At 37.3% G+C, this 25,713-nt stretch overlaps 1 protein-coding gene and 1 pseudogene across 1 annotated transcript; both read right to left on the bottom strand.

Moving 5' to 3' along the window:
* Positions 1-25,713, bottom strand: part of LOC115874498 — an 84,986-nt pseudogene that overhangs the window by 30,588 nt on the left and 28,685 nt on the right.
* Positions 20,425-20,856, bottom strand: LOC115874497. Its single transcript, XM_030889646.1, has one exon. It carries the CDS (start codon positions 20,854-20,856, stop codon positions 20,425-20,427), a length of 432 nt encoding a protein of 143 aa, XP_030745506.1.

Below are 25,713 nucleotides of genomic sequence, written 5' to 3'. Positions count from 1 at the left end.
ACACTCTGTATCTTGTAAAATTATTTTTAAATTGTACCTCTAATAGTCCTTCATCGAACCCAAAACTTACAATTTGTAAAAATCTCATCGTTTAGCTACAATACTCCGTGTCGTATGTGGTGAACAACCCTGTATACTGTTTGGGTAACATCATTGAAATTATCAAAACAAATATTTAGGGGTCTTTTTAGAACTAAGGTGAATGTTAAACCATGTGGAATGTAAAGAAATATTCTCTAGTTTGAGAAAACCATACACATTTTCTCAATTACATTCTCTCAAGCGCTACAAAATCACTTATGTACCTTAAGTGATTGAAATATTAGAGCGCAGATACTGTACAAGCACTCGTGCTACTTGAAAAAGATCTTAGGACCTTACTAAATATACCACAAGGGGTCTCGCCAATGCAATTATAAACACCGAGATAAACACGATATTGAAGAGGTACATTTCTGTAATTCAGGGAACGTATATGAACAGGAACACAAATGTTCCGGGGTTAAGAGACTCTTCGATACTAACACCTCTAATCTGTTCGCACAACAACAAAGAGACCTGCAACACCTGCAGGATCGCAAGAGGACAAAAACATGAACCGAGAGAAAGTAGCCAATTTGAAGATCGGAATCGGCGATTTCCTCTTTCTTCGCTCCCTGAAATAATTAGACAATTATACGCTTAACAAGCGCCTTAGACCTGTTTTTAGAGAATTATCGGCTCGTTATCCATGCAGATTGAGGTAGTTGAAGTCGTCTTTTAACACGACCTTGGGCACATAAACAGTTTTTTCCCGGTTAAATTAGAGTAACACGCAGTTATCATTTGCTTCGAGCCTTTTTGGAATTGTACCACCGACAATATCTATTATATGAAGCGGCTTGCATTAAATTCGTCATTATTCAGATTAGATAGATCGAGAAGTGTTTTTTTTTGTAAAATGCCACTAAATCTGGTTCATATCAGATAAACTTTTAGTCAAGTGATTAAGCTTGATTGGCACAGCGTTGCCCACTTTTACATATTTTTTTTTAATCAAAATATTTTAGGAAACAAAAATAAATTAATTATAAATATACACACATGGCCAAAATTATTGCATATATCGTTTAAAAATATACGGAAAGGAATTTAAAGAATCTTTTTTTATACATAGCTTTGATAATCTGCAATAAACATTTTTTTGTTGAAATGGATATGGTAAAATGGTTATCGTTCAGACCCAATATTATTACAAATTCTTGCACATTTCGATTTGTGGTCTCTTGGATTTCAGAAGAATTTTGACCATTGTTTTGGCCTTAAAATGCCCAGAAACATTATTTCACAGTTTAATAGAGTCAGAATAGTAACACTGTCGCAACAGGGCTACCGGCAAGCTGCAATAGCTAAAATTGTAGGAGTTAACCAAAGCGATGTTTCGCGAATATTAAACAAAATGCAGGGAGACAAACGAGGTTACAAACCGGCCTGGAAGACGTAGAAAGAGAGTTACTACTGCTGTGCAAGACCGTCAAATATCCCTTGCTTTCTATTACTGCTATTAAAAATGAGTTAGCTCGTCTTGAATGAGTAAATGTTTCAAGAAAGACCATAGCAAGAAGACTCCATGACAGACGATTACATTTAAGGAGGCCTCTACGTGTTCCGAAGCTTAATTTACAGCACAAAATTACGCGACTACAATGGGCTGAGGAGATGAGAGCAAATGGACCTAATTGGAATTTCGTCATGTTTAGTGATGACACATGAATAGGCCTAGTGTCAGACTCGCGACGAACTTTGACCTGGAGAGCATGTGGAAGACGAGCACGCATGAATGCAGCTCAACCCCGTATCCCATTTCAATGGGGAAGCATTATGGTATGGGCACGTATAATGCACGGAGCTCGAACTCCTCTTGCTTTTATTGATGGCACAATGACAGGTGTTTCATATTGTTACGTTTTTCGTCGGTTCCGTGTGGATACAAAGTCACAATTTATTTAAACACTATTTATTTAACACTAATTAACAAAAATAATAACGATAAAAGACTTATAGAACTATTTACAAACGATTTATAACTAAGAATTTATTTTGAATTTTAGCGCGTCAACAGTATATTTATAACTGCCCTCTCTAGGCCACTGCCGCCGGCTTTTATACCGACAGGTAAAAGAAATCTAGAATAGTCCAAAGATCGTTAGGCGCATAGAGAAGGTTTTCGAATGTTCTCGTATGTACGCGTCCATTCTAGTGGGTCTCGATTCTTCTCGAACGAATGAATCATTGCGGTGTCTATGCGATGTTAAGGTCATCCGAGGGCGGGCCATATTGTGAGGTTAGGTCGAGTCCACACCGGCTCGCAACACTGCCCCCTTCTTAGGCACATGCTCGTCCCGAGATTATACGGTGAATGAAGGTATTTGCAAAGCTGGCCCCTGGTACATTGCGAAGTCTGGTAGAAATAGCAGTCTACAGTTTTCTCTCCCGATCTCAGCTTTGGGTTGTAGCAGCAAACGAGGATCTCGATTCCCGTAAATCTGAACAAGACTTCAATCATGTTCCGGATTGTACGCCAACTCAAACCATCGAGTCCACACGCCAGCTTCGGAATGGCTAATCGTGCAATGTTGTTGTTTAGCAGGGCTTCTCTCAGTTCAATCAGGGTCTTCCATAGATTGAGATAAGTCGGCTTACTCGGGGACCATTCCTTGGTGACCAGGTAGAAGATGTGCCTTGCTTGACCATGTGCATTGTCGGTTAGCCTCAAGACGCTTCCAACCTCTGGATCCTGTCGGCGTAGTTCTCCGACACGCCCAAACTTCTCATTGAACGTCGCAGCGATTCCTCTGGACATCCGCAAATCTCGAGCCACACAATGAGCGAGCGAATAATCAGGAGGCACGGAAAAGAGGTCTCGTTGATCTTCTTTGGTTACACCATAGCGAGCCTTCTCACTGCTGTTGTATCGGGCCATGAAATCGTCAAAGGACATCTCCGAATCAGGGGGATCAAAGCTGCAGGTTCTCACGGTCCCAGCACGATCTTCTATTTCGCCTTGGTAGGGGCTCAAACGGTTGAAATGGACTACCCTCGGTTTTCCTTTTGGCAATTTTCTGATACGGTATACGACGTCATTAATTCTATCCATGACTTCGTATGGCCCTTCCCACGAGGATTGTAGCTTCGGAGATAACCCACGACGTCTCTGCGGGTTATATAGCCACACCAACTTCCCTGGTTGGTATCCTCCATGCTCAGCTTGAATGTCGTAGTGTTCCTTCATTCGGTCACTAGCACTTTGAATATTTAGGCGGACTCTCTGATGAATGTCGTCCATCCTTTGACGTAGTGTGTGGACATAATCTTCTCCGGCGACTTCTTCTCCCGGTCGGCAACCAAATTTCAGATCACAGGGTAGGCGCACTTCCCGTCCCATAACGATGCTGGCTGGAGTTTGCCCTGTAGATTCTTGGACGGATGAACGGTAGGCCAACAGGAACAGGTGAAGAAATTTGTCCCAGTCTCTTTGGTGGTCAGAGACTACTTTGGCCAGATAACGGTTGATAGTTCTGTTCATGCGTTCAACCATCCCATCGGATTGTGGATGTAGAGCAGTCGTCCTGGTCTTGCGGATGTTCAGGACTTCACAGACGCCTTGGAACAGATTGGACTCAAAGTTTCTTCCCTGATCTGAATGAAGCTCCATGGGAACACCAAACCTGCAGATCCATTCTTTAACAAGGGCATCAGCAATCGTGGACGCTTCTTGATTTGGCAACGCGTAGGCCTCGACCCATTTGCTGAAGTAATCCATTACTACCACAATGTATTTGTTGCCATCGTTCGTCTCCGGGAAAGGACCAGCCACGTCGATCGCTATTCGTTCGAAGGGACTACCAACATTGTACTGGCGCATAGGGGCTTTACCACGCTTTTGTGGCCCATTAATGGCTGCGCAAATGTCACATTTCTTACACCAGGCCCTCACATCTTCTTTGCAGTTCACCCAGTAGAACCGTTCACGCAGCTTGCCAAGTGTCTTGGTAACACCAAGATGTCCTCCGCTGGTTCCATTGTGAACTTCCTCCAAGACTTCTGGGACCCTCTTCTTTGGAATGACGATCTGCCTTCTCTCTCTTCTTGTCCCTCCGGTCTCTCGATCACACGGCGAAGTAGTCCGTTATCTATTACCAAGGAATTCCACTGGGCCCAGTACGACTTTACGTTCGGCGAATATCTGCAAACTTCTTCCCACGTTGGTCTTTGGCCTGTGTTTTTCCAGTTAATTACTAAACCTAATTCTGGGTCACTGGTTTGGTCATTTGCAAGATCTTCGGGTTGCCAACTATCATTAACCACAGTTGTTCTTAGGAGTTTCACTTCTTTCTCTTCTGCTCGGGAACAATGCTTACAGTCCTTAGCGCAAGGTCTTCTGAAAAGTGCGTCGGCATTTCGATGGATTGCCCCAGCTCGATGTTCTGTGTCAAAGTCAAATTCTTGTAATCGTTCAATCCATCTAGCTACCTGCCCTTCAGGATTCTTAAACTGCAACAGCCATTTCAAAGCAGCATGGTCTGTTCCTAACAAGAACTTTCTTCCATAGAGATACTTGTAGAAGTGTTCCACTGCTTTAACTACTGCTAGTAATTTCGTCTGGTTACACAGTAGTTCCTTTCCGGTTTTGACAAGGTCTTACTAAAATAACCAATGACTTTTTCTTGACCATCCTGGATCTGAGACAGAACAGCGCCTAATGCAACATTGCTAGCGTCGGTATCCAATATAAAGTTTCCGTTGCCAAGAGGGTAGCTAAGTATGGGCGCACTAGTCAGGGCCTTCTTCAATTTTCGGAATGCCTCGTCAGAATCTGAGTCCCAAGAGAAACGCCTCTCGCCTTCGGTAAGTCTGGTCAATGGTTTTGCGATGGTGGCGAAACCCTGTACATAGCGTCGATAGTATGTGCATAGTCCCAAAAAGCTTCGTGGTTCATGTTTATCTTTAGGTATCGGCCACTCTTCCACTGTCTTGGTCTTCTGTGGATCTACCGCAACTCCTTGGGAGGAGACTACATGGCCCAAGTAGTGTACCTTTTCTTGACACAGATGACATTTCTTGGGGCTAAGTTTCAAACCAGAACTCCCTAGTCGCTTGAAAAACTTCTTCCAAATTCTTCAGATGATGGTCAAAGGATTTCCCAACCACTATGATGTCATCCAGGTACACTAAACAGGTATCCAGGATAGTCCCTTTAACACAGACTCCATTAGTCTCTCAAAGGTAGCTGGCGCGTTGCACAATCCAAAAGGCATGACGGTAAATTGCCACAGTCCGGAGCCCACCGAGAACGCTGTCTTCTCTCTGTCTTTCGGCGCCATGTCGACTTGCCAATATCCACTCTTCAGATCTAACGTAGAGAATATCGTTGATCCCGCCAGCGTGTCTAGAGTATCGTCTATCCTCGGCAGGGGATAGCTATCCTTCTTGGTAACATTATTAAGTTGCCGATAATCAACACAGAACCTGGTGGTACCGTCTTTCTTCTTTACTAGTACTACCGGCGATGTCCACGGGCTGTTAGATGGTTCGATGACACCCTCTTCTTTCATTTCTCGAAGGATTTTGTCAGCTTCTTCACGTTTGGCGAGCGGCAGTCTACTCGGATTTTGTTTGATTGGTCGTGCATCTCCGGTGTCAATTTTATGTTGTACTAAATTGGTACGACCTCTATGTCCTGCTTCTCCTTTATCAAACACATCTTGATACTTGATTATCAGGTTTCTCAATTTTCTACTATCTTCGGGAAATAATCCCTTAACGTTTACTAACTCCTTAACCATTTTGTCCGGAATTTTTGAAATCGAAACTTTGGAGGCTTCCACGCTTCGAATGACTGAGGAGGCCGAACAACAGTACCCTAACAGGGTTCCCTTCTTCAAGGATACAGAATGATAATTCGTGTTCATTACTCTTACCGGTACAGACTTCTTCGCTCGTAGCAGGGGTTTTCCAACAGCGACCCCTCGTCCTATTTCGCTGTCATGGTTCCTTGGCTCCAACAGAATAATACTCCCATTATTCGTTTTACCTTCCAGGCGACCATCCAAAAATATCTCACAGCGCTCAGGGATCGAAACATCTTCTGCTACTACCACGCGAAGCGTCTCCTCACATTTTCGATGTAGAACCACTTCTTCTTCATTTATTTTCAAAATTTCTTGTTTGAGGTTTAGTTCAAAACCTCTAGTGGTCACGATGTCCATTCCGAGAATAAGTTCATCTTCGATGTCTGCTACTAACACTCGATGATTAAAACAGGTGCTTCCGATAACAAAATTAAGATCTACCTCTCCATGGATGAGAGCGCAGCTTCCTGTAGCTGTACGTAGTCGCCATTGTGTTGTTTTAATCCTTTTTGATGTTTTAAGGATATCCGGCCTGATGATCGTTTTGGTCGCACCCGTATCCAACAGCATGGTCCGTAACTCTCCATCCACGAAACTAGCCACAAAAATGCTGTTGAACTTGTGTTGTAGCGATGCGACTTGAACAGTTTTCGTTGGAACCTGTTGGGTACTGCTCCATATGTGTCCCTTTGATTCGACACTTGGCGAAACCGAGTCCACGTCTTTTTCTTGACAGTGACTTCTTACGTGTCCTGCCTGGCCGCAATTCCAGCAACAAGTCGGTCCTTTCTTGCCCATGTACTCCTCCATGACTTTCCGTACAATGCTTTCCACGGATTTGTCGGAACATTGGTTGACCGCCCGTACTCTCACTAGGACCGAGAACTTTGTTTCGCGGCCTCAAATTCTAGGGCACGTGCTAAAGCATCCACCAAGTGCGTTGGGTGGGCTAGGAGAAGTGCTTGTCTTGTCTCGTTGTCACGTAAGTCGTCGGAGAATGCCTGTACTGCCAACCGCTCCATAACATTCTCTGGCGTAGCAGGGTACGCAAGGCGAACGAGGCGGGCTACGTCGGCTTCAAACTCCTGCAGAGACTCATTTGACTTTTGAATGCGATTTTTTAGCTGGGAATGACATGTTCCAAATGAGCTTGGCCGTACCTCATTTCTAAATGTCGTACCAATTGCTGATAATCTCCCTGTTCCGATGGTGACAATGTCTGCAGAATATCAGTCGCATCTCCTCGCAGTGCGACAGTCAAAGCGGTAGCCTTTTCAGCGATTGTCCATCCGTTCGCTCTCGCAACGGCCTCAAACTGGCAAAAATAATTGGCCCAAGCGGTCTTTCCGTCAAACTGTGGAGGCTTAATAACTGACTTTGAGATATACTTATTTTCGACTAGTTTCGGTGCCTCCGATGTTTCTTGACATTTTGGTGAATTTGCCTTTGCTATTTCTTGTTTTAAAATTTCGATTTTTTTATTTACATCGTCCTCAATTTGTGTTATTTTGTCTTGTAGCTCCGTAGAATTCTCTATAATCTTTTCTTCTAATTCCCTGGAATTTTCTGTTATCTTTTCTTCTAAATTAAGTATTTTATTATTAAAGCTGGCCTGTATGTCTTTAGAATTTTCTGCGATCTTATCTTCCAAAATATTAATTTTATCACTGATTTTCTCTTCTAAATTAACTTCCAAGTTAATCATTTTACTATTCAAATTGTTCAAGTTGTCGTTTAAATTGTCTTGTAAATTTTTCAATGACGAGTCAAGGTCACCTTCCAGCTCAAAGCAAAATGTTTCAGGATCCTCACCTTCCTCCACCAAAACGTCTCTCAGTCTGGCTTGCAAAATGCTTTTCTTTCCATCTGTCTCGCACTCTCTCTCTTCCAATATGCATTTCAGTTCGGACACTTTCAAGTCTTTCAACAATTTTTTCAGAGCCATGGTCAGTCTTTTTATTCTTCTAGTCTATCACACACGCCACACTTGACACCAATTGTTACGTTTTTCGTCGGTTCCGTGTGGATAGAAAGTCACAATTTATTTAAACACTATTTATTTAACACTAATTAACAAAAATAATAACGATAAAAGACTTATAGAACTATTTACAAACGATTTATAACTAAGAATTTATTTTGAATTTTAGCGCGTCAACAGTATATTTATAACTGCCCTCTCTAGGCCACTGCCGCCGGCTTTTATACCGACAGGTAAAAGAAATCTAGAATAGTCCAAAGATCGTTAGGCGCATAGAGAAGGTTTTCGAATGTTCTCGTATGTACGCGTCCATTCTAGTGGGTCTCGATTCTTCTCGAACGAATGAATCATTGCGGTGTCTATGCGATGTTAAGGTCATCCGAGGGCGGGCCATATTGTGAGGTTAGGTCGAGTCCACACCGGCTCGCAACAATATCTTAGAGACGTTTTAGAGCATATTGTGCGTCTATCTCGAGGGGCAGTGGGGGATGAATTTGTTTACATGGACGATAATGCTCCTCCCCATCGCACTTTAGCGGTTCGCGAATTTTGTGAGGAAGAGGTTAAAAGGAAACCACGGATGTCTCCAAATATGAATGTGATCGAGCATGCTTTGGACATGCTAAAACGCCATATTGCCAAAAGGAATGATTCCCCCGTACCTCAAATGAATTGAAAATTGCTGCGCGCGAAACATGGGAAACATCTTCTGGACAATAAATACATAAATGTGGCAATATGACATTTTTTTACAGCAGAGCTACTACCTGAATCCACGGCGGAAAATTTAAACTCCAGTTAGTCAGCCCGGCGCCAAATATGTCTATGGATGGAAACAATGAATTTAAAAATCGCGCCCTCGATTACGTAACTAAAAGTTTAATTGGTATCAAATATATGTATCAAACTACTACGAGAACATATACAGGGTGCCCCATCGAAAACGTTCCGCAAGGCATAATATTTTTTTTGTTAAAAGTTTGTGAAAGGGACAACTTTTGCCTTAAAAATGATTGCAAAATCTTCGACTCACTAAGCGGGGGTATCATCCCCCAATTTTTTTCAAATGGGAAGGGAGGTCAAGTGGTACCGCAATGAAAAGGGCTTTCTATTCTCTATACTTTCCCGCTTCGTTTTTGAAAATCGATCCAGTCATTGAGAAAATATGAAGTATTGAAATTTGAAAAGTTTATTTAAACATCAATTTATCATAGTAAATGATACGGATAAATTCCTTCGACCAATTTGCTGTTTTTTCTTATTATTTCTAGATGTTTACGCACTTTTTCACTTGCCACAAGGTTGAACGATCAGGTGCGGTAGTTGCTAGATAGCTGTTCTGTGACTTGTGCGTTGAAGTTCTTCTCAATGTCGTTAAACTTTTTAACAATTATGGTATACTCACTTGCAGAAAAAATGGAAATAATCGAATTTTATTTTAAAAATAATGATATGACAATCGGGTTGCGCAGATATTCAATGAACGCCATCCTGACAAACACCTTTATGGCAAAATTTTTCGCTAGTTAGTAGCAAAATTTCGCGAAACTGGTTCCGTTATGAATAAAAAGAGGCAGAGGGAAAATCCTGTAGTAAATGAAGCTATGGAGGTATTCGTATTGAGCCATGTTGCTATGGATAGTACGCTAGGTACAAGAAAATTAGCCAATAAGACCGGCGTGAATCGTACAAGCGTCCAAAGGATATTAAAAAACACAAGTTCCACCCGTACAAAACTCAGTTGGTACAAGAACTCAACGAAGACGTTTTAAAATAAAGTCTATTTTTAAAATAAAGTTCGATTATTTCCACTTTTTCTGCAAGTGGGTACACCATAATTGTTAAAAAGTTTAACGATAATGAGAAGAACTTCAACGCACAAGTCACAGAACAGCTATCTAGCAACTAGGTACCGCACCTGGTCTTCAACCTTGTGGCAAGTGCAAAAATGCGTAAACATCTAGAAATATAAGAAAAAACAGCAAACTGGTCGAAGGAATATATCCTTATCATTTACTCTGATAAATGTTTAAATAAACTTTTCAAATTTCAATCCTTCATATTTTCTCAATGACTCAATCGATTTTAAAAAACGAAGCGGGAAAGTATAGAGAATAGAAAGCCCTTTTCATTGCGGTACCACTTGACCCCCCTTCCCATTTGAAAAAAATTGGAGGATGACACCCCCGCTTAGAGAGTTGAAGATTCTGCAATCATTTTTGGGGCAAAAGTTGTCCCTCTCACAAACAAAATTGACGTGTTTTTGGATTTTTTGAAAAAAAATACCCTGGCCGTTATGCCTTGCGGAACGTTTTCGATGGGCCACCCTGTACATAATATTATATTCTGTTCAACGACCAAATCCTTGACAGAGATAGATGTGTTTGTCATTTTAATTTCACAATAGTTTATTTTATTTTACATAAAATAAGTTGGTACAATTGGAACGCATGGCATGAAAATATATTTAAAATTTGAGTGATAAAAGTGATTGCTTCAAAATATTGTGAAAAAACTGTATAAAAATTACGATCTGTGTTAATAAAAAAATACAAAAAAGTGTATTTTAACACCACATACCAAAAAATATATTAAAAAGAACTATTTCTTACTTTCAAACTTCAATAAACTTCCTGCAATTATGTATTATTATACAGGGTGAGTCCTAAATAAGTGCAAATATTTTCATGGCTTGTAGATCTCGATAAATGAAACATATCTTTTCTTTACCGTTTTTCAAATAACTCCAAAATGACAAAGTTATTTTACCTAAAAAATTTCCTAAAAAATTTCCAAAAAAATTTTTTTGCTTAAATTTTGAGAACTACTAGATCTTTTCTAGGTTTTCTTTTTTGTAAATTTAATCTGCAACCTATGTTGCCATATTATCTAGATATTATGTTTTTTAATTAAAATTTAAAAAAAAATCTAAAAAAAATAAAGTATAGCAAATTCAAAAAAAAATCATAGGCGTGTTTCTGGGGTCGAAATATACTACCCCAAAATATTTACACTTATTTAAGATTCACCCTGTGAATCTTTAAAGGCACAGACATTAATTGATCATTGTTTTGTTTGGAAAAATCAATGGCTGAGTAATTTAGAACATTACTATATTTATCATTCCACACATATACATAAAGTAATTAATTCTACATAATGAAAAGATTTCTACATAGATATTGTGTCGAAAATAAACGACTCATTTTGTTTCAATGCAAATGACTTTTATAAATAAAACAATGGATGTCGTAGAATAGAAAGTACGGCGTTTTTAGTTAAAAGTTCTTCTTCAAAGATAAGAATAAAATTATAATAACTACTAATGATGGTTTACTAGACAATAAGAAAATATATACAGTATATGCCCAACTGGCAAAGTAATACGACAAGGAGACGCGATATCCCCAAAGCTGTTTACAGCAACATTAGAAGAAATCTTCCGTCAACTGGACTGGACCAACAAAGGATTAAAAATTTATGGAGAATATCTTATTAAGATAAGATTCACTGATGACATAGTCCTAATAGTCCTAATTGCTAATAGTCCTGAAGAACTGGAAGCACAAATTAATGAACTAAATACAGTCAGCAATAAAGTGTGTCTCAAAATGAATTTAGCAAAAACTAAAATAATGTACAACGAACTAGTAGAATGAAAAGACATTCTAATAAATAATACAACACTGGAAATGGTAGAATACATATATTTGGGACAACTAATACACAGCTCGGAATCTCTGCTACCAGAAATCAAGAGAAGAATTAAGTTAGCATAGAGTACTTATGGGAGAAAGTCATTCACATTCAAATCTATTATGCCACTCTATCTAAAGATATTTTCAAACACTCAATCAATGTGTACTACCAGTCATGACCTATGCATGCGAAACCTGGACACTTAAAACGGACGTCATAAGGAAACTATAGGTCGCACAACGATCAATGGAACGAAATATGCTGAGAATAACCAGGGGAGACTGTAAAAGAATAGAGTGAATACGACAAAAGACCCAGGTAATAGATGTCATGCACAGAGTCAAATCCCTCAAATGGCAATGGACAGGACACCTGGCAAGAAAAACGGACAATAGATAGACCACAAAAATTACAGCATGGTACCCGCGAGGAATTAAGAGACCTAGAAGAATACCAAAGCTGAGATGGAACCATGATATTAGAAAATTGACAGGGATAACTTGGACCCGCATAGCTAACAATAGACAACAATGGGCCCACCTACAAAGAGGATATGTGAGGGAGGCTAAACTATAATTGGAAATGGTTGAATAAGCTGAAAATGATGATGATGATGATGATGATATGCAAAAAAGTCCGACATCCAAAACCAATATTGTATTTGCAATTGTTCAAAACATTCGTAAGATGTTACCAAAAATGATTTCCTGTCTCTCTCTAACACATTATTTCGTACATCATACAGAGAGAGACATCATTAGTTTTGGCATCTTAGAAGCTCTTACGATCTGTAATAAAAAATTTTAGGATCGTATTTAAAAAAATAAAGTTGAGATGGCCAGTGGCGGATACAGAGAGGGGGGGTCATGGCCCCCCCTAAAAATATTAGCCTTTTGGATTAAAAATGGCGCTCTAAACAGCATTATTCTTCATTAGTTTTTGGGCCCCCCCCTAAAATAAATTCCTGTATCCGCCCCTGGAGATGGCAGCTTGAAAACGAAACGTCGCGTCGCGCGTCAGTTTGAAAATTTTTGAACACCGTCTTGTTGAACAACTAACGTTGCAATGAGAATGTGAAATTTATTTTGTTTAACTTATTCCAATAGAGGCCTAAAAATTGAAAAAATAAAATCGCAAATATTTGTTTTTTTTTTCTTTTTCTCCTCCTTTTAACTGTAACAGATTATTTCCTTGTAAATGTATGTCCTAAAATGCTTAGTTTCGGATATACAAGGTGTAGAAGTTACATTTTTTACAAATAATTTTCGAAGTACCGTCAATATTTGGATTAAAGTTGATGTCTGGGAGTTTTTTGACATGAGAAATTTGGATTTTGATGTTAATATGACTCCTATTTGTAAGGGGCGCCACCTACATGTGTCTTAACTGTTTTGGAGAGTAATAACTTTTCGTCTGTACCTGTATAAAACTACTGAGTAAAAAAAATATACATTTCCGTGATATTTTACGATTCCGAATATCTCGAGAACCATTACTCGTAGCGATTTTTACCAAGAGACCTTTTTTACGTAAATGATGTCGCAAATGTATATTTTTTTACTCAGTAATTTTATATAGGTGCGGACGAAAAGTTATTACTCTTCAAAACAGTAAAAAATAAGTAGGTGGCGCCCCCTACAAGTAGAAATCATATTGACATCAAAATCAAATTTTTCCTGTCAACAAACTCCCAGATACGAATTTTCATCCAAATATTATCAATACTTCATAAATTATTTGAAAAAAATTGAAATAAAAATTAAACTTCTACACCCTGTATCTCCAAAATTAAGCATTTTAGGACATACATTTATACGAACTTTTTTACTTATTTTTATCTGCAGAATATGCTGCCGAAGTTTCCGGAATACAGTTTGGACCACCCTATATATTAGAATAAAATGAATCGTTTATTTTCAAATTTATATGCACCAGCGAACTTCTGAACATCTAAATTAAAAAAAAGAAACACAACGATGCATGTGTAAAACATACATAACAACGAACCGAGAACTAAAAACAGAACTCAACAATTTGTTGTTTCAGTAATAAACCGTCAATTAAATTGTCATTACCCTTTTAATAATTGAAACCGTTAAGAGCACAAAACATTAGAACTGTACTTTTTTGCATGTAAAGTCGTTTACTCGAGAGTCTGACATGAAAACCTTTTTTCGTTTTGATATTTGTATGGGTGAAATTGTTTAAAATTGCTTCTGATGAACCAAAGAGAAATTTTTAAATCATCTTTTCAAGTTTAACCCAGAAGGAAAAATTTAAGTGTAGTTTGTCACATTAGTAACGATTCCTTTTTTGGTTTGAGGCCAGAGGAGAGCAGATATCTCGTGGGTACTATGCCGTAATTTTTGTGGATCTGTTGTCCGTCCTGCCCATTGCATTGTGTCCTGCCCATTGCCACTCTGGGTCTTTTCTCGTATCCACTCTATTCTTTTACGGTCTTTCTTGGTTATTCCCAGCATATTTCGTTCCATTGAGCGTTGTGCGACTTACAGTTTCCTTATAATGCCCGTTTTAAGTGTTTCGGGTGCATAGGTCATGACTGGTAGTACACATTGGCCAAATGGTTTCTTCTTTAGATAAAGTTTAGATAGTTTCTGCTAAATATATTTTGAGATCTACTTAAAATTATATAAAACTTATATATAATACTAGGGTGTACCCATGACTTCGTTCGCGTCGAATTAATCATCTGTAATGGTGATGATAAAGCAAAGCAAGGATTTCCATTAACATACAAACTGGATAAAATTTTCTCACATTTATGTCAGCATGAGAAAAAACAATATGACGATATTATTATATAGGTAACTTGGTAATATTTGAGGGGTAGTTTCATCGCGTTGGAATTTGACTTTCGAAAAATCCGTTTGCCAAAAATAAGCTTTTTACGTCAAGCTGTTTAAGCAGAATCGTGGTTACACCCTCTATGATTTTTTAAAAAAATTCAAAATATGTAAAAAAACAAAATAAATTATGCGTGTCCAAGCGTTTTCCCGAAAGACTAACCGTTTTATAAATAACAAATATTGTAATATTTGAGGGGCGTTTTCACCCTCTTGGAATTTGAGATTCGAGAAACCCCTTCTTATCGAACCTCTACACCGCACAGTCAATCCGTTTGCCAAAAATCAGCTTTAAACGTCAAGCAATTTAGGCAGAATCGTGATTACTCAATGGTCGTATTTTATGAAACACCTATAAATATTTAAAAAATGTTAAAATATGTAAAACAACAAAATAAAATATACGCATTTAAGAGTTTTTCCGAAAGACAACGGTTTTGAAATAAAAAATATTCTAATATTTGAGGGGTGGTTTCACCCCCTTAGAATTCGAGTTTCGAAAAATCCCTTCTTATCGAACCTCTACACCCTAAAGTCAATCCGTTTTCCAAAAATCAGTTTTTTATGTCAAGCGCTTTAAGCAAGATCGTGATTGATCAATGACCAGATTTTTCGAAACACCCTGTATATATTTTTAAAAAATCTTAAAATATGTAAAAAAACAAAATAAAATATACGTGTTTAAGCGTTTTTTCGGAAACATGACAGTTTTTTAATTAAAAAATATTGTAATATTTGAGGGGTGTTTTCACCCCCTTGGAACTGGAATTTCGAAAAATCCCTTCTTAGCGAACCTCTACCCTAGAATCAACCTGTATGCCAAAATTGAGCTTCTTCCGTTGAGTAGTTTGAGCAGGATCGTGATTAATCAGTGAGTCAGTCACTTAAGGATTTTATATATTAGTATAGATTAACTTAAAATACCGTATGATCGAAAAAAAATGGCGTCCAGTTGGCTGGAAAATGACGATCGATGACATTTCCCATATAAATTTACATATAAAATGACAGCAATCTTCATTTCATAGCCATCGTTGACGCCGTTTTTTCTCGATCATACGGTACTTTATTTTATTTGGTATGCATTTTCAGTATATAAAATTCAAATATTTTATTTCTTTAGATAATCTCTTAAATATCAACAACACAAAAAACTGCAAATTACCTATTTTAACCTTTCCAATCGCTATATTAACTGGTTCTAACGTATTACCTCATATTTCTTCGATATGCGGCGGCAGTTCTGGTACTCCAGTTTGTTTCTTAGAAAGTAGTCTCGCCGTATTGTTTTGTTTTTAAGAACAATGGAAGCTTTGGCAAGAACAAACCATTTTTAGAATATTTAACGAAAAAAAAATAGAAATCGCGACTTATCAGGAAACGGATTTAGACAAGAATGCGAGCAAGAAATGTTACATAAACATATTTACTAAAACTTTTTTTGAGACTTATAATAATAATAATAATAATAGCTCCCGTATATAGCGTTTAACGCCTTGGGAGTAGCAAGGTACAGCTTGCCATGCTAGAGCCACTCGGTATACAAGGAAGGTAATGTGGCTAGCACTACGCTTCAACCGCCTATTATTCCCTCAGGATTGTGAATCCCAAGTACTCATTTAAGGCTGAGTCGACCTAGGTACCCAACTATTTTTATTTTAATAAAAATAGTCGGCTGATGAAATGCCGGGTGTGGGATTCGAACCCACTACCTTCAGATTGGTAGACGTGAGCCTGTACCTCTACGCCACCGGGCACCTTTTTTGAGACTTAAGTTGTCAAATATTAAATAGGTAAGTCAGTAAAAAATGTGTTGTTAATAGACGCTCCACATTTATGCTGCTTGATGCTTGTCTTTAAAATAGTACAGTAATGCCTGTAACCTTGATTTACAGGTAAACTAAATTTACTATCATTTTTTGGATGTCGTCTGTCGAAATCTGCACTAAATCGTTGGGCAGTGTGCATTTCTAAGGTAGGGGATAGATAAGATTCGATTTTTAAAGTTGCTTATTGGCCTGTTTTACGTTCTACTGCGACCTTTTCATAATCTATTATTCCATCAGCTTTAGATGTTTATTATGCTTAGTAACGCCTGGTAGATCCAATCCCTGTCTTTGCTTATCAGGTAAGCCATACCGACAAGGGAAGAACGGGAAAGCAACCGAGTAATGAACACTCAAGAGATAGCAGTCTACACATATGTTTCCGTAACTTCAGGGGACACAGATATAGACATCTTCTCAGAGGAACTTTAAGCCTATCCGACGATTTTTAAGCCTATCGGATGGCTCTAATGTTCTACAAGCAGAGGTTTACGCTATAAAGGAAGTGGTCAGTTGTACACTGATAAAAAAGATAGACTTGAACTAAAGTCGTCATCGTTCTTGAAAAAAAAATAGTGGCAAGAGAATTTATTTTAGCGTAAAAGAAAATATTTTGCCTGAAGAAAAACTCTCTTAACTCAAGAAAACTGGTTCTCTTGAAAAATTCGAAAATTTCTCTTGAATCTATTTTCATTCAACCAAGTGCAAGTTACTTTGTTTCAAGATAATAAGAAAAATACGCTAGGAAGTACTTCATTCAAGAAACATGGCTATTTTTCCAATAGCTAAATACTCTTTTGATGAAAAATAATAACGACATGCAAAGACGATAACGAAGGACGGTATACACATCGGGACAGGTCAACTCTGTGTATAGGATTTTAACGTGTAAGACAGTGATGTAGGCAGCTTAATGGCAAATCAAATGTATTAAAAAGAGAAAAAAGTTGGGTGGGTATGGGTGGGAACATTTCTTCTGAGCGGTATTGCCAGATTTTGCATCAAAATTTCAAACCGCATAAGTAGACGTTTCAAAAAAATGTCGCATCTAGGGTTGGATCTGGATTTTCGACAATTAGTTACTCATTTTACTACAATTGTAATAGATTACATTTAGCTTAGATATATTATCTTCATTTCTGTAGTATACATGAAGATTTTTAACATAGTTTATTTTATTCTAATTTCTTTAAGACTACGATAATATACTGGTCGGCAAGAGAAAATCTTGGGTCGTTTATTTTAGTCATCATTTACCTACATGTCTAGAAGTGAATCGCTATGGCAATCTTGTAAGTCGGGGAGAGAAAATTATTATCTATCCACTTAATCCGGAGCTCAACTTCATACGCTTGGGAAAATTCTTGCTCTTTTCTCTTTGTTCATTTATACAATCACAGAGTCTATAGACTCTGTGCACTACAATCGGCACCCAAAGCCGTGTGTACATTATCTAAAAAATATGCTGTATTACGTAGTAAATAGTGCAAATTCTATTGTCGACCTTCTAATCAGTATTAAATAATAATGGAGTGAGCCAGTGTGAAGTGAGACATTAAATGATTGATCTTTTGTTAAATTACGTGGTATAACTTAACACAATGATGAATCGTTTAATGTTTCATATGCACCTCCATAATTATTTAATCTGTAATCATACTGATTACATTGTTCAACAACAGAATTTGCGCTTTTAGTACGTTTTGGAATTAATAGATTATCTGTCTTATTATGCAACTAAGGATGTACGTGTCTACGTAATAGTGCATCAGCATCTCTCTCAATATATCGTATTGTACTGAACACGTTGACACACGAGAATCAGCAACCAAAGCCGTGTGTACGCTTCATTAAATAAACTAACCAAAAATTATGCTCTGTTACGTAGTTACGTGCATCCTCAGTTACATAATAGGACCGATAATCAATTAATTACATAATGTTGTAAATATCACAAATTCTATTGTCGACCGATCCGGACTAAGTGGATAGGTAATAAACTTCTCATTTTTCTCCCGTATTTTATAGTCTTTTCTCTTTCGGTATATCGTATTGTACTGAACAAATGTTGACTTTATTCTTCATACACACAATCGGCATACAAAGCCGTACGTTGTACGTTTTATTAAACAAATTAACCTTTTTGTTTATTTATTGGTTCGTTTATGCTTTATTTAATGATTGATATTATTTTGTTAAGTTATACCACCAAGTGCTATAAACTAGTACAAAATTAAAAAAGTTAATTTTAAGTAAAGTTCTTTGAAATATATCTGTATTACTATTATGAATAAGAACTCTTATCGATTTTTAATTTGGAATTATATTAATTGCCATGTGTCATGTTTTTATTATTATTGTCAATTTTCTGCAGATAGCTGATAAATTAATCCATTGTCAATTCAATATGATTATAATATGATGTTCAAATACCATTTTGTTATTCATAAAAACGGCCTTTTTATTACTTCTCTGTCATACTGATCCATCAATAAATATTTCTTACGTGTTGCAGCAGAGGAGCAAAATTTATTAATTTTAGGGTCCTTTATATTTACTCATCCCTGATTCCATCCAATTATGGCCGCTGATGAAGCGGGAGGTAGACGTTTGCTTTCGGTCATAGGCGTACTGAAAACTAAAATTTCTTATCCTCGTATTCAGAATTATAAATAGCAATAAAAAGGATAAAGATAAGTAAAACTTTATACTGATAAGTTTGCTGTACCAATATTAAGAAAATTGGTAGTAGGAAATATTATTTCATAATATTATGACATGATAATGTTATAATGTAATACTATAAAGTAATCCGAACAGCGGTCCTCGGTCAATGACCGAGCAAGTGTCTAAATCGACTCTTACTCACGAGATATCCGATCTCATCCGGCCTCGAACCGGCGTGAATGAGCAGTGTGTGTCAATATATTTTACACTTTTGCCTTTATTGGACAACAGCACGATACAAAGTTTCGAACTGGTCACCCGTCTATCCACTAGTATCGCCTTACGTTGCTTAACTTCGGTGTTCTAATGGGAACCGGTGTTTCGACGTAGCTGGACCGTTGGTTGCCCGTAATACTATAGCTACAACCGTTATAACACTAGTTATACCACCCCGCATAAATTCAGTATTATTATAAATACGTAATTTATTTCACACCCCTAAAGTGTAGCACAATTAGAATCATAAAAACGATGCCACTTAACAGTTACATAATGTTTATAATGTTAATTTTAAAGGTCGTTTTACATAAAAATTGTTTATCTGTTTTTATTTATGATACAAAACCCGCTTGATAATAAACTTTTTGATCATGTCGATGAGTTTTTTTTTTATATTGAGTATGTATGGGGCTTAAGAAGCAGCGTGGTGAAGGCGTTGTTCCACTGTTTGCATCTTAAACATTGTCAGCTGTCATAAAAAGATTATTATTAAAATTCTAATAAATTAAATTTTACAGAATTCATAAGCAAAACTTTTAAACTAAAATTGGCTGTAATACTAAATCTAAATGAAAATAAAATATTAGTACGCCTATGACTCAAGAGTTTGGTTTGGTTTGGTGGCGACACGTGCGAAGAGATATGCATGGCTTCCACATTTCGAGAGGCGGGGTGAGACAAATCAAGTGGTGGGAGAGAATATGGCCGTAGATGCCAGGTCTGCAGAAATATTCCTAACATTAAGGTTTCTATCCAGGAAATACCTTTTTAGAAAGCATATTTTTGGACACAATTTAGTGTGTGTATTTAATTTGTTTTCTCAAACTTGGCATTTCTAAAAGCATCATCAGATAAATATTTTAAAAGAATATTTTTTGTTGGTTGATTGACCGTGCCAACCAGGCTTCAGGAAATTTTCAAAACTTCATCTGGCAACACTGACAGTATCGAAGACCTAGAACGGTAGACAGAAATTAAATCAGTCGGATTTTGAAAGGGGTTGGGTGTACATCATTCTACAATATATTTACGATTTTGAAGGTTATCCATACATCTCGAGACGTTTAATCTTTTAACAATAAAAATAATTAAACGTCCGGTTGTATCTATACTGCTCATGTTTTTGTTGCTGTTTCAGCATAAGTTAAAACAAGCATTAAAAAAATGACTAAAAATCAACTTTAAAAAAGGACAATTAGCAAAATAATTATAAAAAATTAAATCAAAGGTTCAAAAATACCTCCCTGTTGTGCTTCGCAATAGCCAAGACGGTTATAAAACTCTGACCTAACTTTAGCTAACATAACAGCGGGGATATTTTCTAACGACTGAACGATTTTTAATCGCAGCTCGTCAATATTCATGGGTCGTTCATGGTTATGGCCATAAATGGAGTTTTTTACATATCCCCACAGAAAGAAGTCATTGGGCGACAAATCAGGAGAACGTGGTGGCCAATTAATTGTGCCTTGTGTGGAAATTAGCCGATTGGGAAATGTGGTTTGAAGGAACAGATTTACGTTCCGCGCGTTATGCGCAGGACAGCCATCCTGCTGAAACCACACTTCCTCAAAATTGATTGGCAAATTTCGAACTGCTGGTACAATTTGGTTTTGTAGCATATCCAAATATTTGGCAGCTGTTAACATACCATCAATAAAAAAAGGCCCAATGATATGATTTTGCAGCATGCCAGCCCAAACATTTAGTTTTTGTGGATATTGTGTCCGCAGTGCCATACTAAGGTGCTTATTTTCTCGAGACCAATAACGTACTATCGAAGGATTGTGGTAGCCATGTAAGGGAAACGAGCTTTCATCTGAGAATAATATATTTTCAAAATAAATTATTCCGATCGGCTCTTTCTCTTACAGCCTCGCAAAACTCCAGACGTCTGTTACAATCTGCGGGAAAAATTTCTTGCGTGGTACTGATTTTGTAGGACTTATATCCATGCCTTTTTAAAACTCTGCGCACCGTTCGAGCATTGCAACCAACTTGTTCGGCTATATTTCGGCTTGAACAAGGTTCGCTTGTTTCGACCGCGGCACAAATATTAATTTCCTTGTCGGGAATTACCTTCTCTGCGCCTTCCTTATTGTCACAATTTCTGCACGCCGCAATGCAGCCTGTTTGCTCAAATTTATGAACAATGTTGCGTACAGTTGTGGCATAAGGCACAGGGCGATCTTGAAAGGTGAACACATAACGCCCAATGACCTCTTCCACACTTGAGGAAATGTAAAACCATTTAACGATATGCACCTTCTCTTCGGTCGTATAAATAGCCATTTTTGAAACACTTAACGTACACACCGAAACAGCTAGGCGAAAAGAATGATGCAAAAATAGTTTGGATCTCAGGTGATCTATTTCCTTTCCCCACCTTTTCATCTACATAAAGGTGCGTATTCACTATCCGAACGAACGAATGCTACTATCCAACGAGCGAACGTCCAGTCTTGTTCGCGCGGTTCTATAATTCTCATTCGTTTGCGAACGTCTTTGATATACCGAATGGAAACAGATGAGGGAGCGAACCGAATGGCGAACGGCCGCATGCATTCGGTTTGCTGTCCAAATATACCGAATTTCATTCCTTTGTTCTTTCGGATAGTGAATACGAACCTTAACATAAAGCACCGCCCCTCTCAATGCGTTCTCCCACCATGCTTATGCTTTACTTGCCCACACCCGTAAAAACCGGCAACACTGTATCGGTCGCACCGGCTTCTCGCCGGCCCCTTTTGATGCTGTCTCTCTGTCTGTCAACCGGTCATTTATATTATTCTCTGTCTTACACGTTAAAATCCTATACACAGTAATCAAATGACCAGGTCGGTATATACAATCAGTTGGCATGGCATGGCAGTCCGATCAGTCGTACGTCGCATTTCATAGGTCGCACATCACGGGTTTTACGCACGGGTTTTGTTGCTTGGAAATTTGCATAATTTGCTTTTTAAACGCACATCGTATAACAAATTAGTGATCGTTATTAACATGCATTTGTCATTTTTTATGGACAAATTTTAGGATATATGGGTTGTTTAAAGGAGTTTCTGAAAAAATGGAAATTAGAGCATTTATTTGCTATATTTGAAGGTAAGAGATATTTACCTAATGCACCTGTTTAGATAATGCATGCGTGACTATAGATAAAATAAGAATATAGGTATCGATTTTTTTATGCAAATACTTAACAAAAATTTTAGAATTTCAAGTCGTCGTATTAAAAAATTCAAAATATGACCAAAGTTTATAATTTTAATAATTTATTTGCTTTACTTTAATTAATCGTCATGTAACATTTTTTTGTAATTTGTAGAGTGATGAACCACCCCAAAAAATACCAAGGAGTGAAGAAGCAGAGATAACTACTGTCGAGGAAAATAATAACACCTTTACTTACTACAGACCAGGAAAATCTAAATTTATCAGAAAATAATATACCTCGTAATATGCCTGTATATGATGATAATAATCAAAATAAATTTTAGTTGGGTCAATAGTATTCGCTATTGGTTTAAGAAAAGTGTCTCTTTAATCAAGAAATGTCCCTTTTCAATCAAGAATTTTTGCATGAATCAAAGAAACTATTGTTCTTGTAGCAAGAACTTTTTTGCATATTCATTTTGGGTCAAGAGTGAAATACTTTGGACAGATAGATTCTTCTATTCTCTAAAGTAATTTTTTAAAGTTTATGAAAAGATAGTTAATGCTTTGGGCAAAGAAACGTCGTTCTTGTCATATTCATTTCGACTAAGAGATCCTTTTTTTCAGTGATATACGAGAGAAAATTGCTAATAGACCAATAGAGGAGATATCGTGATATACTCTGACAACATCACCATGCAGTCAGTGAGATCGAAAACTGTGATGGACTGCCGAGAAGCATTGTCCTTGCTGCGTCAAGGCTGAGGCACTCTGTGCTGGGTACCAGGCCACAGCAACGTGGTGGCGGGTAACCGGATTATCCGTTTTGGTGGGCAACCAAGAAGGGGACAGACTCGCCAAAGAGGGGGCCTGGGGAGAGGTCGTGGCAGATGACCCACTACTTGTGACGATCAACACACTGAAGGAAGCTTTAGAAACTACCATCAAGACCAAACAGCAAGAGACGTGGCAACAACTTGAGGACTGCGCTACAGCACGAAGACTGTGGCCAGTGGTAGATAGCAAAAAGACAAAACAACTACTAGAGCACAAAAATAACCTCCTACGCATAATTGTAGGGTGTCATCACTGGAACCTGCCCACGGGGGTAAACCTCGTGAGATGGAAGATTTCCAACGACGACTACTGCAGAAAATGCGGAGAGGAAGAAGAGACCATAGAGCATCTGCTGTGCCACTGTCCGGCACTGGAATACCGAGCCTTTAAAACTTTAGGGCAAGGTTTTTAGAGGAAATAGAGGAAACAGCAGAAGCCATCATCAGCAGCATCTGGAACTTTGTAAAGAGCTGGAAGTGCTTTAACGCAAAGAAAGAATGAGAGGAAGGCTTGGTACAATAATACAGGGGTATCGCAACCTAACCTATCAGGTATGCCACCGTAAACTATGGCAATGTTTTTCTATGAACTTTTTCGCCTGTCTCTGTCCTGTTGAATTTTTCCACTATTCTAGAGAATTGTTGGCAATCCACTGTTTAATTTCCATTTTTGCAACTGCTTTTGCAGCGCCGCAGAAGGGTTCTGGACCTAAATGGCATTGATGGGTCTTTCTTGGCAATTTCATCAGCTTTTTCGCTACACTTTTGACCCTTGTGCTGCAATACCCAGACTAATGTATCATTTCTACGCTCACCCAATGTATTTAGAGCAAGCACACAATCTCACACTAATCGACTATTATTTTGACATCTGTGGAATGGATCTTTAACGCTGCTTGGCTATTACTGAAAATGGTAATTGGAGGGTATGTTCTTTCCCGACTATTAGTTATTTCTTCCACACAATCATGGATTGCAGTTATTTTCGTCTTCGGAATTGTGACATCCTTGGATAGGCTTACGGAGAAAGGCATTCCTTATTTCAGACATTCTTTTAACTGCTTCCGGCTTACTAGTATGTTTTTTTCTATAATAATAACTTTAATCAATAGAAGAATGCCAAATTAATTAAAACAATACATTTAAAACTTAAATTTTTGTGCTATAATACTAGAAATTTAAACAATGAATTAGCGGAAAACTGAAGAAATTTTGACAAAAAATATTTTAGGTTCGACGAAAGTGTATTGGGCTGTTTTTATCTCAATTTCAAAGCGTAAAATCAAAATTTTATGGTCTACAAGTTACATTTTCTCCTCAAGAATGTGATGTAACGAAGGCCAACCTTTCAATAACATTCTTTCAGTAAAGGATTAATATATGAATTGTATGATATAATCTAGTTCCTATATGAAGACAAAAGAATTTGTCTTGTCATTGAAGATTTAATAATAGACAGATAATTTACAAAATTTCGTTTTGGATGAATACATTAAATAATAACTTAAAAAAGTCTCAAAGGTTATCAAGTCGTATATCGGTATTTAGAAGAAGAATGTTAATTTAAATTCTTATAACGGGCATATCGATTTTAGCTGTTATTTCAATATTCAAAGACATGGAATTTCCTAGACAGTGTGTTGCTTATTAAAATATAGTTACAATTCACACTAGTAGATATAAAAGCCAAATGAATTTTTTTAATTTTTACATTCTATTTAAATAAATAATTTCATGAGCAAATTTTTGTAAAACATTATTTTTCGGTCAGAACCATGTCACCTGAATATTTTATTTTTTGACTCATGTCAACACATGCCTTGGTTAGTTTTTAAGAGCAAAATAATCTTGCCACAAACATTTTGCAATTTTTTCAATTATCGTTACTTTTTAATGTTATTCTTCATAATGACGAGGTGACTTTGGTGATTATTGTTGTATCTACGATTGAATATGGTATATGGTTCTTAATGTTGAATATTGTGCAAAAGTCATTGAACTTCTTGAAGATGGCCGAAATTATGAATATTTAACACAATATATTTGCAGCCCATTAACATTATGACAGTTATAGCAGCCGGGGGAGACAAGACAAAGTATTAGAGTATTTTTTACAAGTTTTTTGTTTGTACGCTTAGTTATTACAGTTATTTTTTTTAATATTCTTAGTTCTTTAAGTGTTACTAATATTTTTTAAAACCAAGAATGTATCGTTACATTTTAAGGGTTTTTAAATTTTAATATAGAGTTCAAAGAATATACCTAGATAGAGTTCTAATCATTGTCAATATGACATATATAATGTAGAATGTTTAAGAGGGGAGTTAATCACCGCGACTTTACAGATCTATTCTGTGTTCCCCTTTCTTGAGTTATAACAAGTTATACATATACTCATCATACAGTCTCGAAAGATGTGTATAATTTATCTTAGATAGGAACTATCGAAAACAGGAAATTGAAATCATATCCGATAGTCAAGCAGCACTAAACGCGATCAACTCAGTAATCGTC

Source organism: Sitophilus oryzae, unplaced genomic scaffold, assembly GCF_002938485.1.
Source record: "Sitophilus oryzae breed Bouriz unplaced genomic scaffold, Soryzae_2.0 scaffold_1297_pilon_pilon, whole genome shotgun sequence".
In the NCBI taxonomy this organism is placed as follows: domain Eukaryota; kingdom Metazoa; phylum Arthropoda; class Insecta; order Coleoptera; family Curculionidae; genus Sitophilus; species Sitophilus oryzae.
Note: the sequence above shows the minus strand (reverse complement) of the source record. Positions and strands in the feature narration are given on the sequence as shown.